The sequence below is a fragment of the Salvia hispanica genome, chromosome 2 (genome assembly GCF_023119035.1).
Source record: "Salvia hispanica cultivar TCC Black 2014 chromosome 2, UniMelb_Shisp_WGS_1.0, whole genome shotgun sequence".
Classification (NCBI taxonomy): Eukaryota; Viridiplantae; Streptophyta; class Magnoliopsida; order Lamiales; family Lamiaceae; genus Salvia; species Salvia hispanica.
In genome coordinates, this window is record NC_062966.1 from 15,298,476 (window position 1) to 15,315,231 (window position 16,756).

At 34.5% G+C, this 16,756-nt stretch overlaps 2 protein-coding genes across 3 annotated transcripts in view; both read right to left on the minus strand.

Annotated features, from left to right (window-relative positions):
- LOC125207176 (lipoxygenase 6, chloroplastic-like) overlaps window positions 1-289 on the minus strand; it is a 4,330-nt gene extending 4,041 nt beyond the window's left edge. Inside the window, exon 1 of the mRNA XM_048106406.1 lies at window positions 20-289. Coding sequence (XP_047962363.1) covers window positions 20-242 — 223 coding nt within the window. The 5' untranslated portion in view covers window positions 243-289. The remainder of the gene's footprint in view (window positions 1-19) is intronic.
- Window positions 290-4,505: 4,216 nt separating this feature from the next.
- On the minus strand, window positions 4,506-12,701 carry LOC125208219 (urease). 2 transcript variants are annotated; one of them, XM_048107797.1, is made up of 19 exons: window positions 12,394-12,701; window positions 11,974-12,047; window positions 11,417-11,462; window positions 11,184-11,289; window positions 10,043-10,185; window positions 9,269-9,379; window positions 8,244-8,407; window positions 7,758-8,136; window positions 7,571-7,679; window positions 7,023-7,162; window positions 6,794-6,931; window positions 6,628-6,719; window positions 6,419-6,548; window positions 6,166-6,324; window positions 5,761-5,928; window positions 5,528-5,662; window positions 5,347-5,418; window positions 5,025-5,265; window positions 4,506-4,893 (listed from the first exon to the last, which is right to left on the minus strand). In XM_048107797.1, exons 1-18 carry the CDS (start codon window positions 12,517-12,519, stop codon window positions 5,044-5,046), a joined length of 2,514 nt encoding a protein of 837 aa, XP_047963754.1. In that variant the 5' UTR covers window positions 12,520-12,701; the 3' UTR covers window positions 4,506-4,893; window positions 5,025-5,043. The 2 variants fall into 2 exon arrangements, with proteins under 2 accessions (XP_047963754.1, XP_047963755.1); XM_048107798.1 differs by lacking the exons at window positions 10,043-10,185; window positions 11,974-12,047; window positions 12,394-12,701 and having other exon boundaries at window positions 11,417-11,466.
- Window positions 12,702-16,756: the final 4,055 nt, after the last annotated feature.

Below are 16,756 nucleotides of genomic sequence, written 5' to 3' on the forward strand. Positions count from 1 at the left end.
ACTGCTCTCACACTCACACCTCCACTTCTTGAAGAAGACACTAAAGCTCCATTGCTTTCCACAGCTTTATCTGCTGTTTCCACTCCTGCTTTGCTATCTCCACTGCTGATGACAGCCCTTATCACATTCCACCTGCCGGGCCGGAGGGTGGAGGGATTTACAGTCAGCCTGCGCTGTTTCGAGGTGGCAGGGAAGGGCTCCCTCCGCCGGAGAGTGGTGGGGCTGGCCTGAGCTGTGAGCATATTTGTGCAGTGGGGAAATGTGTTGAGACTTGAGCATGGAATGGGAGTATTTACATTGCAAACAGGCCATTTTTTTAAAGAATGTGAACTGTTGTTTTCACGAGCCATTTACTCCCTCCGTCCCAGATAATTCGGGTCATTTTGACCGGACACGAGTTTTAAGAAATGTAATGAAAAGTGGGTTGAAAAAGTTTGGAATGTGGGTCCAACCTTTATATATTAATTTTATAATTATATGTGAGCAAAAATGAATTAGTGGTCCACTACCAAAAATGGTAAAAGTGAAGTGGGACAAATTATGTGGGACGGACCGAAATGAAAAACTTAGACGAATTATCTGGGACGGAGGGAGTATTATTTATTTATTTATCTCTATAGTTGATTTGGAAGTCATTTTTTAATTTATTTGGTGTGATTGCGTGGGAACTGAGTGATACAGAAGCCGACAAAAAACATCACGAATTTAAACAATACAGTATTATTTACTAATGTAGATTTGTGTATTTTGTGATGTAAAGGTGTGGAGACTGTTATAAAGGAAAAGTGCGTGTAACAAACAAGAAAAGATAGTGAAGGCATGGCGTGCAAGATATAGTTATCATGAGACAATTGATAAATACATGCATCATTATTACAAAATCGACCAAACTCTTTTACTAAGCATAGAGAGTAGAGATACCCAAATTTAATTTCAATGTTTCCGCAACTCAATAAAAGCCAAAGAGTGAAAATTTTGTTGGAAGAAATGAATTTATGCTCTAATAATTCAAATTTCTTATCATTGATAGGTTTGAAATCAAGGTGTATCATCTTCATGTACAATAAATTATGTGTTCACGACAAGTCAATAACGATAATTAATCGAAGTGATGAACCGCAATCGAGTGGATTAGACGATTTCTCTTTCACCATAAATTAGGGGTCGAGTAATTTCTGATACATAACGATATTTTATCAGATTTTAAGAAGCTTTCAATCAATCGAAGATTAAGAGCTCGTGTGGATTAATGAAATCCAAAAGATTCAAGGAAAAATAATATTACTATCATTTTCGATTATGTAAATTGTAAGGCAGTTATTGATGCATGATTTAAAAACCAAATGAACTCTCTCTTAAATTTATTTGAGATGTTTTCTATTTTATTTGTAATTTTGATATTTTCATTGACATCATTGCCTAATCCAAGCATAAAATAAACTCAAATAAACGCCACCATAACTCATTATTGTGAATAAAGAAGAGCATAATTACATCAATCATGTAAGAACTGTGAGTTGGAATAATTACTTAAAATATCCTAATTTATACAGAAAAGAAAAGGGAAAACGTAATTGTTTTAAATTGTCGGGACCAGTTATAATAATATAATAAATTAATTGTAATGAATCCACCTATCCATTTAAACACCTAAGCAAGAAAGTCATTCATTAGATTTCACATCTAACAAATAAATATATTTAAATTCCACGTGTAGTACTGGGGTTACATTAATTAGTCAATCATAGATTCACAGGTCTGAGAATTAACAAGACTTTATTTGCTCCTCTTTGTCTATATAGTAATATTTTAAAATAATAGAAAGACTTGATTAAACTTTAGCGAATACTTCCTTCGTTCCATAGTAATGGATTCATTTTATCATTTAGGTATGTTCCATAGTAATAGATTCATTTTACCATGTTTCATAGTAATAGAGTCATTTTCTTTTTTAGTAAAAGTCAACACATTTTTCCAGCCTACTTTACTCTCTCTTACTTTTCTCTCTCTTCATCTCTCTACCTTTTTTATTTTCCATTTTATTCTCTCTTTACTTAACTCACCTAACACAAATTTTCTTAATCTCTGTGCCGAAAAGTTTCGCCTCCATTACTATGGAACGAAGGGAGTAAAAAATTATTCACTCAATATTAAAAATTGTATACCATGTCTGTTAGTATTAGTAAATAGTAGTCGATGAGCATGATCTGGATGATCTTGCACCTTAGTTGTATTCAATCAATTATCATATCAATTTCAAATAATGCCAAAATCTGAAGTCTGAAGATAACCCTCTGATAGCTATCAGATTTAATTAAATAAGGTTATCGAAATTTCTAGTACATCATTAAATAATTGAGTAAACGATTCTTGCAGATTCATATCTAGCCAGAAAATATTTTTCAAACTAAATTATTGTTCCTATTTTGTAAGATGATCCATGAGTAATGTTTTTCCAGATGATCTTTAACCGTCCTTACCAATTTAAACTCGGAATAGGAGTAGTATTTAGTCTGCCCCATGTTTTTTAAAAGTCAAATTATAAATTGCGAGGATTGCAAAGTTTACAATTATATCATCATTCGCATCACAAAATGCATGATGATATGGTAGCCCATTTTGAACACATTATACTAGGAGTACTAAAGAAAGAAGGAAAGAGAGTTAAATAAAGTGAAAATAAATTGTAAAGTAGTTGTTGGTCGCCAATCAGAGTGCACTAAAATGGAGGGGCACAGCATACATTTATATTTCGTGTGTTAAATAGCTATCAAGGTGCAATTGTTTGGACTTTGGAGCATTGCTTTTGACAATTGACAGATGATAAGACCTCTCCACCTTCAGCTAGTTTTGAACCCACTAAGATCACTAAATCAACATTTCATATAACTGTATGATTTAAAAAAAAATAAACAATAACAAAAATTAATAAAAACATGGCATCACTTTATATTAGTACTATAATTTTGAGGATCAAATGACATGCTATTGCTATAATGTTAAACGAAATCAATCAATACCACGATTAAGATCTTGATTCTACTCAACGGCCACACCACATTAACGAATTTGTGCATTTTGACACATCATGTCACGGAAGTGAATTACCATGATAAAATTTATTAGCATTGAAAAGATTGGTACCCAATTGACAATTTAAAAAGATTGATGTATAATTGATACAATTATATACTCCATTAAAGATCATTGACAAATTTCAAAAATTAAGATATAAAATTAATAAAATTATTGATGGATATATATTTGATCGTAAACCTCTCATTTAAATCAACAGTATTATATCTTGCAGGTTCGTACTCTATTAATTAACTCCTCCGCTCAAAAAACATTTACGTTTTTTTCATTTTATTTACTCTAATAATGCTTCATGTACTATAAAGTTTATTTTTCGTGACGAAAACAGTAGTGAACGTACTTGGTAGAAGGATGGGCTTAAACTCTCACCAGACTATTTTTTTATTATTAATTTTGTTGAAACTGTTTGAAATTACATGTAGCTCATACTAACTTGGTCCATATGAAAACCAATTTAACAAAGATCGGAGAATTAGAAATGATTGAAATTAGAGAGAGAAAAATCGGCAAAAGATTGGTTTGAAAAAAGAAGAAAAAATTATTACTACGAGATATATAAAGTAAAAGAAAAAGGTCAAAGAGTAACTTTACTGGATAATTAGTACAATTATCTATAGATTGAGACATTCAAAATTTTAGATTAAGCAAATAAAGAAAACACTGACTTCCAATCTCTATCTTTCTGGTCCATGATTAGTCTTTTCAATCATTGATACGTAAAATTTTCTTTTTGGTGAGTAAAATGTCAAAGAAATGTTAGCAATATTTCAAGATAACCTTATTTCATTTTATAAATTAATACTAGGATGTAATAAAAATATAACATGATATGTAGTGCTGTAATTTTGTTGAGTATTGTTTAGTTTGATGGTAAGAGAAATTATGATTTATTACAACACGCCAAGTCGCCAATATATAACAAAATTGACGGTTAATTTTCTATTCTCTTTCTTTCAACATTAAATATATAACCATCCCAATTTTACGTGTTTTTCGGATTTGTCATAGGAACAGATAATTGAGTATTGAATAAGAATCAAACTAAAATTAGCAAAACATAATGAAACATTGTTCAACAAAATTAGTCATAAATGTTGATTAAGAAAGGTTGGCCCCAAAAAACTTATGCATTGAAATGGAGGTTAGAGCATACTTTGTTTATGAGATAAAATAGCTCTCAATATACCATGTTTTTGGCAATTGAAAAGGAAACATCATATTGCAGCTGCAACCACTATACATGGTCCACCATTTTCTGCTAAATTTACAGCACTACATATCATGTTATCTCTTAATTCCCACCAGCTTTTCAAATTTAGTCGTTGTACTAGTAGTTTCATTATTATGTAGATATATTCAGTTCATAATTTCCTATAATGTATCTAAAAAAATTAAAATACTACTGTAAATAGACATGAACCGAGTATAAAATACTCCTACATCACATTTCCGGAAATTGAATATTTGTTCATATGAAACTTATCTGCTCAAAATTTGGGGGCTTTCAATTTCGCAATTCCTTGATAATTCCGAAAGCAATAAAAGTTCTTTTCTTTGCTCGTTTAATCATTTTGAATTTGAATTTAAGATGCCAATTGTGCTCCATAACATTACATAAGAAAAATAATGTTAATATCAAGAAAAATCAAAATATCTATAGAGCCCAATTGAGAGAGTTGTGGTCATAAATATTCATCATGGCGTGACAGAAGCTTCTGTTGAATGGTCAAATTTTCAGCAGTTTATTGGTTTGCAATCCACATTCCTATTTGGTGACATTGCAGTGATCACTCAATACTGTATCACATTGAGATCATTAAATTAAATGCATAAATATTGAAATAAACTTGATATTAAAAATACTAAGAAAGGAATGAATCAGCTGGAGACTTGGTTACGTATCATTTTATTATTTGCAGGAATGGTACCTGAACAAATGGATGAGAGCTAGAAAAGGAAGTAGTTTCTTGAAAGTGGAAGAGTGGTTGCAGCCGCACAGGTAAGAACCTCGCCGTCTGCAGTCACAGTGTAGGTCTCTGGATCAACCGTTATGTGTGGAAGGGCATCATTGAGCTTCATGTCGAGTTTCGTCAACTTTCTTACATTGCTTACTGCTTCCACCCTCTTCTTCAGTCCATACTGCTTTCTAACTCCGGCATCTACAGCAGCCTGTAATATGTAAAGCAAAAAACATTGAGAAAATAACTCTATCTTCGCATTTGTAGAGAAGGAGACAGACATGGTGTTTACCTTACTAACAAAAGCAACTGAATTGGAACTTGCAGCCTTGCCAAAAGCTCCAAACATTGGCCTCATCTTCACCTATAATAACATGCACTCATTTAAAGTGGAGCATGCTTGGATATCAATTGGTATGACAAATGGATACGAAGCAAGAGGTCCAAACGAAAATGGTCATCATCTGAGTTACCGGTTCTGGAGTTGGAATGCTTGCATTTGGATCACCCATGTCAGACCATGCTATTGTGCCACCTTTTATCACCATCTCCGGTTTCGCTCCAAAAAATGCTGGTTTCCATATAACAAGATCAGCTAGCTTTCCTACCTGCACCCAGTTATAGCAATAAATTCTTAGTTTATAAACAAAAACATGAGTATATTAGATGATAAGTGTGAAGATTATTACAGTTAATGCTAATTTACCTCAACTGAACCAACATATTCAGAAAAGCCATTAGCTATAGCAGGGTTAATTGTGTACTTTGCGATGTATCTCTTGATACGTAAGTTATCATTTCCAGGTGTACTGCTTTCAAGTTCTCCTCTGATTAACTTCATCTTGTGAGCAGTCTGCCAAGTTCTACAAATTACCTATCAAGAACAGAATACTAATAATGTGAGCAGTTTCGCCAAATGTGAAATTCTTATAGCCTTCAAAATAAAGGTTGGTCACTCAAAACCCCATCCTTTACATACTCAAGTTCGTTCCTGAGTATGTAAAAGACAAAGAAGATATTCAAAATCCATCCATTTTTGTAATTATATAGTCTTTAGTAAGAGTTTCGACAACGAATTTAAAAAATTGTAGGATTAGGGATAAGTGATAACCTCTCCAATGCGACCCATTGCCTGTGAATCAGAAGATATTATACTTATGGCTCCCATATCATGCAAAATGTCTTCTGCAGCAATTGTTTCAGCACGAATCCGTGACTCTGCAAAAGCAACATCCTCTTTGATATCCTTGTCCAGGTGATGGCAGACCATCTGCAGAATATATCTTGGTCATCTTGAAAACCAACTTATTTCTGTTTGGTGACATTCTAACCATAAAGCATTACTAGTCATAGTAATTTCTTACAAGCATGTCGAGGTGCTCATCTACAGTATTGATAGTGAAAGGACGGGTTGGGTTAGTTGAAGAGGGGAGAACATTTTTTACTCCACAAACTTTGATAATATCTGGAGCATGACCACCACCCGCGCCTTCACTGGTAACAAGAGATGTGCACAAACGAACTTAGTCAAAGCAAACTTCAACGCCCTTAAACAAATGCAAGATTTATTTACCTGTGATAAGTATGAATAGTACGGTCTTTGAATGCAGCAATTGTATGCTCAACAAATCCAGATTCATTTAACGTGTCGGTGTGAATATTGACCTAAAATATTTATAGAAAGTAAATAAGGGGTTGCATGTCTCAAGGCTTAATCAGATTAAGGATGAAGCAACCACCTGAATGTCATATAAATCTGCAACAGTCAAACATTTATCAATTGCAGCCGGAGTAGTTCCCCAGTCCTCATGAAGCTTCAGTCCCATTGCTCCAGCTTTGACTATTTCATGTAGGCCCTCTTCTTTGGCAGAATTTCCCTAAAAGTGATGGAAGAGAAACATGGTTAAGCAGACAATAAGAAATCCCGTGGCAATCATAGTTTCCAATCTGATGAAATAGAGGACTAACTTTTCCTGTGAAACCAAAGTTGAGAGGCATGTCATCTGTTGATTGCAACATTAGCTTCATATGAAATGGTCCTGGAGTACAAGTCGTGGCACGTGTCCCATGAGCAGGTCCTGTACCACCTCCCACTAGTGTAGTGATGCCTACATATTATTCAAATAAACTAAGTAAAAGTAAGGATGTAAAGTTCAGGATTGATTCTAACAATTTCGAACCAGGGGTGTTGCTTTCCTAAAACACCAATAGTAAATAATGGCAATCTCAACAGTAGCAGTATGTCCAATCAACATCATTATTCACTAGAAAAAGTTAATGAGATAATTAAACTCGATCACTGCTAGCTAATGATATGCCATAGGAGTATTCCTCGGTGTGAAAGGTAAAAAGCTATAACGATTAACGACAGTCAATTCTGTAATGGACAGGCCTTAACAGACTTATCAGACATATGTTTCCATGAGCAATTAGAAGAACATATATTGTCAGCTGCAACTGCAAAAGCCATTCTGTGACCCAAATGAAGTTTACAAAGTCATTACTTAAAACCTCACCACTTGTTATTGCTTCAAAAGCTAATTGCGGGCAAATGAAATGTACGTGACAGTCTATTGCTCCAGCAGTAACAATCATTCCCTCTCCAGCTATAACCTCGGTATTTACCTGACCAGAATATAAACATATGATGGATTACAAAACTTGATGCTTCCATAAACTGGATAAATCAAACTTAAAACTCACTCCTATAATCATGTCATTTGACACTCCATGCATGATATCTGGATTGCCTGCTTTCCCAATAGAAGTAATATAACCATTTTTTATGCCTATATCAGCCTTGAAAATCCCTGTATAATCAATGACTACAGCATTTGTTATTACAGTCTCCAAACAATCACACGATTGATATCCACAAGCCTGCCCCATTCCGTCTCTAAGAACTTTTCCACCACCAAATACACTCTCATCACCATACACAGCAAAATCTCTTTCAATTTCTGCAAGTAAATCGGTATCCCCTAGCCTAACTTTATCACCAGTGGTAGGGCCATACATATTAGCATAATTTTCACGAGACATTGAATGAGAGACAGAAGATCCTTCTTCGGTCACAAATTCCCTGCACAATATACAAATAAAAAATTGTGGGTTTAGAATCACGATACAAAAGCAATTTTTCAAAGAAAATCAGATTTTGAACTTCACAAAAAGCAGAATATCAATGACCTAGCATCTGCTTCTTCTGAAAAACCATATTGCTGCTCATGTACAGCTGTCATCACAGATGTGATTTCGGAATCATTAACTGGTGCATCAACAAGATTATTCCCACCCCTTATAATCTGGTTTCCACTGATGCTGACAAGTGAAACACTTTTTATGTCCCCTGGCTGCAAAAGCAAGAAAAAATTGTACTGTAATTCATTTTCATGCGTGTGGACGGAGGATGTTCATCATATAGAGATTAGGACATGCAAAGATACAACAAGAAGTGGTGGCAGTCAATTAGATTGGTTGCTACACTTCGTAAGTTCACCCATCACATTGTTTCCGGTTTATATACATGAAGCTTTCCATCAACCTTTTTTATATGAAAAAAAATTAATTCTGAAGAATGATGAGTAGATTGATTCCAAGGATCCATTTACAACAAACTCAACAGTGGATGAAACAAATGAGAAAAAGTAAGTGTTTTCTAACATAACTGACAAATAGATCAGTCAAGTCCTCTTTACCTATAGATTAAGGCCCTTCTTGGAATGATGGAATGGAATGGGGGTGGAAGGGAATGACAAATTTTTTTGCATTTCCTTTGCATTTTCATTCCATTTCCTCCTATTCAATCGTACTAAGAAAATGAATAAATTGAAAATAGGAATTGCATTTCATTTCATCATACCAAGAAAGGCCTTAGGTTTATATCTGAAATGAAGGTATACAAGCCAATTACCCAGAGTTTGAGTTCTGTGGACAATAGTGTTAATATTTGTTAGAGTAGACATAATTGTTAATAGAGGCACCGAGTTGCGGTGAAATACTCCCGAATATTTGCCAGTTCAACCATGCTATATAAATTTGTTCGACCCTAAACGATATGATAGAACATGCAGAAGATTGCATGAACATACACTTACACCAATCAACTTCTCAAGCTTTACATTTAAATATTAAAATACTAGCAAGTCATAATAAGTATAAATTCTCTTAACATATATATGCCCGGTATAAAGAAAATCAGGTTAAAACTGAACCTCAAAACGGATGGCTGTTCCTGCAGGGATATTTAGCCGCTTGCCATATGCCCTCCTTCGATCAAAAACCAAGTGTGGGTTGACTTCAATGAAGTGATAGTGACTTCCAACCTAAATAAGAAGAAGTAAAAAGAAAGATGAGTTCAAAGAATTTAGCTGGTATATAGCAGTCTTAGTCCTATCTTAAGGGCAGAACTTGTGCTAAAAGAAACAAAAATAGCTATTAATTTTATGCTTGATATCTAATAAAGAATACTGGTATGTGGTGCAAAAGTAGATCCATAAAGGCCACATCCACAAAGGCACACTGGACATGGTGCATTTTCTAAATAGCTACACTACATTACAGATAAATTTCCTTATTATTTCACAATAGAAGAAAACAAGATTACGCGATATACAAGGAACATGCTCAATTTGGAGAAAGTTAGAATCAACTATGGGGTTGGACATGTTTATTTCAAGCTGGTGGACAAGGAAATTGTTCAAACAAATTTCAAATTTATCTCAAAACAATATTTTGGACGACAGAGAAATAAGTGACCCTGACCCAGGATCTCTTTCCATGCCCCCTGGATGTATCACATTAAACCAAATGGTCTGCCCAGTGTAAAGTTGAATTATTCACTACTTTTGCTAAATGATCTACTACCTCGACAATCTTCTTAGTTATAACAAAACTATAATACTCTAAAACATTTGAGTGATCTTACTATAAACAAACTTTAAATTCAACTATTTGATTGATCTATATGTGGTGACAGATATAATTACCTGAACAGGCCTGTCCCCAGTGTTAGTTACTTTGAGTACCACGCCTTTCCTACCTAAGTTTATAGCTAGATGTTGAGGTCCACATATCAATTCACCAGGTATATTACAACTTTCAACTGGGGGAAATTTGTCTAGAGAAGGAGCTGCAGGGGCAAAAACGCAGCCATCAGATTTCATGCAAAATAGCTTGCTACAAAGAAGATGAGAAAACAGAACAAAAGGAGATAACTTTGGTGTTTTCTCACTAACTTGGTTAAAGTTAGTAATGAACTAATGACTTTTAACGAAAAAGCCATTTTTTGTTTTAATAAAGGCATTAGGGTTCAGATAATCATCATAGTGTGAGATACCTGGTAAAGTTGTCTCATGCATGGATTTGTGATAAACTTCACAAAACGGATGAACTATTAAAATATCCATGGCCAAGAACTTTACTGTGCCTAGTTTTCTTATAAGTTGCCAACCCCTATGAGGTAAGTCTAAGTAACTTTGATTAAGTATATGAACTTAAGGTCCTTATGATGAACGTCTTGCTTCATGCCAATTGTCCGCCACCATGAAGCAAGTTGAGACAAGTCCAAGTTAGTTCACTTTACTTGAATAAATTAGGTCAGTTCTACAATCAATGGATGAAGCACCAATTAGAGTGCAATATTGGTGATCATAGCTAAACTTACAAAACATTCTTCGCAGTATGTTCTTGAATACAGAATTCCTCAGGATAAAACCTTAACATTCACGTGAACTCTGAGGAGAATTGACACTTGATAGAACAACGTTACCTAGCTCTTCAGAGGTTACTCAACCTAGTTATAGCTTATTTCAAAGGAAAGTCCTGTGTTTTAGAAATTTCCATGTAACTAATGAAAAATCACACAAGCAACATTCCTTCCTGACAGTAAAAAACAAACTTATCCCATTTTGTGAGTGTGTGTGTGTGTGTGTGTGTGTTGGGGGGGGGGGTTATAATGACCTAAACTTCTTTTGCAACGGCAGCCATCAAGCAACCAATTTTAGTTCGATCAACTTCTGCATCTGAAGGGGGTGTTTTTTCTATTTCTTGAGCTACTGATACATTCTTGATCGGGGTTTGAATTAAGTGCACTGGATAGGCAGAAAAATTAATCATCAACATAATCACCTGGAAGAAAAGAGCCATGCAAAGCTAGCTCCAGATTTCCATTTTCACATGCTACAGGGTCATGGATCGTTATCAACTTTGTCCCATCTGGGAAGGTCCCCTCTACCTATATATATGTAGATCAGTAGTCAACATAAATTTTTTTAAAGATATCTGGAAAATTAAATGTATTCACCATTGTTTCTAATCAGAAAGATGACCAACTATTTATTGCAGAAAATAAGAATTTATACCTGAACAGATTCCAATAGATAAGGGACAGATGGAAGAACTTGTCTCCTGCATTGCATAAGTTTTCTATCAATATAACCGGAGGTGTACTAGAAGATTTTTAGTTCAGCCTCACCAAAATTCAAAGAAAACAGTCAACATGAGATTCGCACAATAAATCACCAATATTATTCTTTTTACACATGAATTTATATTCAAAACACAATCCTGAAGCTGTCTTCTTACACAATTTATGATTAGACATCCATTGGATCACAAATACAGAAGCCCACAAAAGTGATTGGTTGTATATCGTGTTCCTATCTCCATTGCAAAATTTCACTTCATCATAATCCATATTATTAACATCCTTAATTCTGTTAAATAGCTTTTGGCCCTCTTAAGCTCAGTATCCACGCACCAAAGCACGAAAAAAAGGCAGGTCCAGCCTTTATAAACATAGAATAATTATTTTTACAAGCAAACACACAAGTATCACTGTCATCGAAAATCCTCTTTGTCACAACACCACGATGAAAAGTGAAAACATAAAATTGTGAACACTGTTTTTTATTGGTACCTGCCCAATAATTGTCTTCCAAGATCCATTAACTCGACCACACTTTTGTCCCCATCCCGGACAAATTCCAATATCTATCAATAAACCACAAGAACATAAATTAGATACATAAGCATAGAACGGATCGAGAGTGTATGAAAGACACTCACTCACTAACACACACACAGAGAAAGAGAACGAATTCAAAGCTATGTGAACTCAACTGAATTACAATATGCTTATGACAAAACTCGATAAACATCAATCCAAACAAGGAAAGTATAGACACAGAAAAAACGCTCCAATCAGCAGCCATACGAAACAATGAACTAACTCGTATTTGCAATATAGTGGGAAAAAAGAAAAAGCTTTCCTAACTGCAAACCCAAACAAAGAGACAAACACAATATGAATGAAGAAGAAGAAGAAGAAAGCATATACCTGGGCTGCAATAAGAGCGACGGCTTCGGCGTGATTAAGCCTTAATCCACGAGCCAAACGCTTCTGTGCCAACTCTCCCGCATTGTGGAGCATCAATTTCTCAATTTCCCTGGGCGCCAGCTTCATTTCGGTATACTTTTTGTCGATTGAATGAGAAGTTCGTGGGAATCTTGTACTGATTGTTCTTCCCAAGTCAAACCCAGACTCAGAGTGCAGTAGCTCCAACACTGGTGGGTGGCCGTTCCACACAGATTCCAAAAAGAGCACACTTTTTAAAATGATCAGTTGCAGTTTCGGATATCCACCAATTAATGAGGCAGCCTATTATTATTTCAATCAATCCGGCATTTGTATTTTCCAGACTAAACAAGAAACTGTTAGAAACGTGGGTCATAAAAAAAATTTGTCGGGCATTATATAATAGTACTAACATTAAGGAGAACGATTATATGGAAATGAATTATTGAATTGAAAATTCAATGAAACTAAATAAAAAAGTTAAATTGCCTAAAAAGTTATAAATTTTGGGGAAACTTTATTTTTTCCCACAACCTATGAAAGTTGCGTCTAAGCTCACGAACTTTATCGGATTGTGCAAATTTCTCAAACCACCCGACTCGGTGGCATATTTCCGTTAAAAAATTATCCCACGTGGCATGACTTGGCAAAATTTTTGGCTTAACCCTAAACTCAGGCAATGTAACCTTTTTTTTGGCTGATTTCGAAAGCGCAACCCCAATTCAATCGACGGAAAACGTAATCGACGAGAGTGAAATCGTCAACAAACGGTTTAGGGATGAAATCGGCTACGTGTAAAGAAGATTCAATAAAAAAACATAAAACGACGTCGTTTTGTGCCAAGTCACAAATTTTGCTAAGTCATGCCTCCGCCATGCCGGATAAGTTTTTAACGGAAATATGTCATCATGTCGGTAGGGGAAATTTGCACGATCCGATAAAGTTGGTGACTTTAGGCACAACTTTAATAGTTTGTGAGAAAAAACAAATTTTCCCCAAATTTTGTAACATTTTAGGCAATTTTCCCACATAAAAATTGTATATGTAGCCAAATCGAGCAAATACAATGAAACTAAATAAAAGTTGTATATGTAGGAAATGCTCTTTTAGCAAAAAAGCTCTTAAAGTACTTTAAATTTTGACGTGTCGTCCCCAATAATAAAATAGTTATGTCTCATATTGGTAGTTAGTAGTTGTTGACATAACAAGTTCCGATGAGGACCATGAAGTAAATGTGGTGAGGGCATAGCTTTCGACAATGAACTTATACAAGCTTTGGTATGCAGAGAATGCGTAGTGTGTTAAATGCATTAAATGACTATATTATTTATAGGTGACTCCACTAGAAGAAGATTTTAATTGAATAAATGTGCATGAATGTTGTCATTCATGTATATTCAAATGTTGCAATAGTTATATATTTGAACGATCGATTCATGTCACTTCATTATGACTGGTGCAACTGCATGGAGTTACTATTGACTTCGATTGGCGTTTTAAACTCGAGATACACTAAACCGTCTAGACATATGTTCACATCGATGATCTTTCCAAGGACATACCTAAACAATCGACCTTATGTGCATGATGAACCCAATGCAAAATTGGATCATGTCTCATTGGTTATTGTAAGGCTATTTCAACTAGATGTTTGTAAGTCCAAATTGATTTGTTATTGTGTCCCAAAAGATTTACCACCAATCCACCATGGACAAAGTCAAGCCTCAAGCCCAACAATCAGACCCAAAAGATCGATATATGTTATGGTCTTGAATCCTTTGAGTGGATTCCTACTCCAATTGAAATACTTTGGAAGGAATTTAAGAATTAAAGCTGCAGAATACTAAAGGAATGTAAATGTCTATTACTTCATTGATGAAATGCCACAAAGGCTTACACTATTCATAGAGAACAAAATAAAACTATGCACCTAATTAACTGAATGGAAACGTGTGTGAGAGGATGCACAAAGTGGAGATAATGCATGAAGTGGAGATATGCTAATCAATGTAACTATTTTGCTGATCATGACTTTGTCAACTACCCTAGATGAAGTCTTTTAAATGGTTGGGCCTTCGTGGGTTACGACATGAGCGGCGTGGGCCTGCTTTAACCGAGTCGGGCTCAGGGGCTGTCTCAACAACAGGACTTGGGTCCATAACAATATCCAAGTTCTAGTCTAAGGATTGGTTGGTGTAGTATGCTGGTGCGCGTATTTGAGCTTTATACGTTATCAGTTAAGTATACATAATTAGAGCATCCACATCCATACAAGAGCATAGATGTGGGCCCGGACCCACATTTCATTTTTTACTCTCTGTACTTCCGTAAGAGTACAACACCTACATCCATACTCTTCCGAAAGAGCATGCTCAAGAATCCCACCATTTTATTATTCAATTTAAATACTTCAATTACTAAAAACATTTCCACAATATTAAAATGCATAAAAAATACCCAAAATACTATTACAAATTACTAAAAAAATTAAAAATACATGATTAAAATCCTAAAAATTAAAAATTACATAATTAAATTAATAATAAAGAATTATTTTATGTATGAATGATAGATAATTTGAGGTAAAGAATGGATATGATAAATGTGGGTATTTACTATTTATAGATGATTTTGGGATTAATTTTTTTTTAAAAAAAGGTAAAAACGGCTATATTTTTGGGAATTCGAAAATGTATCTTTTTCTTTTTTTCCGGATTATTTTTTATTTTTTATGAATTAAAAAATAAATAAATTTAACGGAATAAAAACGAGCCAATCAAGAGGCATCACGTAGGCGTGCTCTTCGGCATGGCGGTGCTCTTTTTATCGAGCAGGGCCGTGCCGTCGGCAAGAGCACAGCGGCGAGCAGGGTACTCGTCGCGCCTACGGCAAGGCGGATGCTCTTAGTCAAGAGCACCGCTGCGGATGCTCTTATTACTACTACTTCATAAGCAATGATTGGAATATTGTAAGTGGAGAATGAGACTCACCTCAATAAAGAAAATAAGTTTTCTTAAATAGATTTGGTCTATTTTTAAGGGACATCCTAAAATGACAAATATGATCTATTTTCAAGGGACAAAGAAAGTATTGACAGTACATGGGTTTGGGCTTAAATGTCACCGGGCCTAATTAGGCCCGTCCCGGTCCGTCCCACTTGTCACCTCTAATTTGTACTCCGTATTTAGTACTCACCAAACATAAGTTACAATACATTAAACATAAAAACATTATACTTTTTCTTCTCTTGAACTATTTTCATTATCGCCTAATCATTTTTCCTAGTCTTTTAGAGGAGCCAATTTCTACCAATAAATTGCAGTCTTAGTTCATTCAGCCTGCGAACGTGATTACTTCACCTTTCCTCTTTGTTGCATGACTTATTTAAAAATTTGTTGTTAGTTAGAAATTAATCATTGAAGTTACAACTTTCTTGCAAGAGAACCATAAAATTATGTTTTAAATTGAAAATATATTCATTGAATCAAAAGCAGGTAAATCAGTGGATAGTTCCCAAAGACCCAAACTATATATTGTAAAGAGAGTGTTGTTTCGGTCTAAAAAAATTATCCAAATTTATAACTTTCATCATCCTATTAATTATTTTTGTGAATGAACAAATAAATTTAAAAAGTAGCCTATCGATGAATTCGAATTTGAGACACTTGATCTCATGTATTAACCATATTGTCAATTTTGTTCAATATATTCTGCTAAACACTGTAAATTTGAATTTTACAAAACAATGAAACATCACTCAACGAATATGATAGTGCTAATTATACACTAAATAAAAATGTAATGATATTATACAATGCTCTTAATATAGCCTTAAAATTAGATGTCGCATTAATTGACAATTGACTCCTATTATCTATTACAAAACGATGATTTATTTTTTCACTTAGGCACGAATTGGTAGAACCTCTTACTTTTTTTTCCCCACTTGTAGTAGTAATACATTTTTCATTTTAAAAATACGTCACTCAAAATTACACATAATTTAAAACATGTGTATCAAATTCCGAAGTGGTCAAAGAGAAGGTAATAAAAATGGTTTATTATTTATTAGAGAGACGAACCGAATAAATTCTGAAGAAATCTGGCGCCTAATTATCTCTGAGTCTCCGCCACGTCGTAGTATAAATAGCAATACAATGCCATTGATTTATGTAATATTTTGCTGAATTCTGATAAAATATTTGTAATTCAATTTTTCTATATGCATTTTCCTGTAATTCGAGATTAACGCGACGAACAGCGACTTCAATTTCCATTCATTCAAAAGTTGACAGTAGTGGACTCGTTACTCCAATCAGCGGAGAAGACTCTCCTTTCTCATTGT

What these genes read in the sequence shown, in the direction of transcription:
- LOC125208219 (XM_048107797.1), bottom strand. Translation starts at nt 12,519, where the DNA reads ATGAAGCTGGCGCCCAGGGAAATTGAGAAATTGATGCTCCACAATGCG. An exon ending in GCATGGCTCTTTTCTTCCAG is followed by an intron (nt 10,186 to 11,183) that starts GTGATTATGTTG and finishes TTGCCCCTGCAG; the next exon opens with CTCCTTCTCTAGACAAATTT. An exon ending in CAGTTGCTTTTGTTAGTAAG is followed by an intron (nt 5,266 to 5,346) that starts GTAAACACCATG and finishes TACATATTACAG; the next exon opens with GCTGCTGTAGATGCCGGAGT.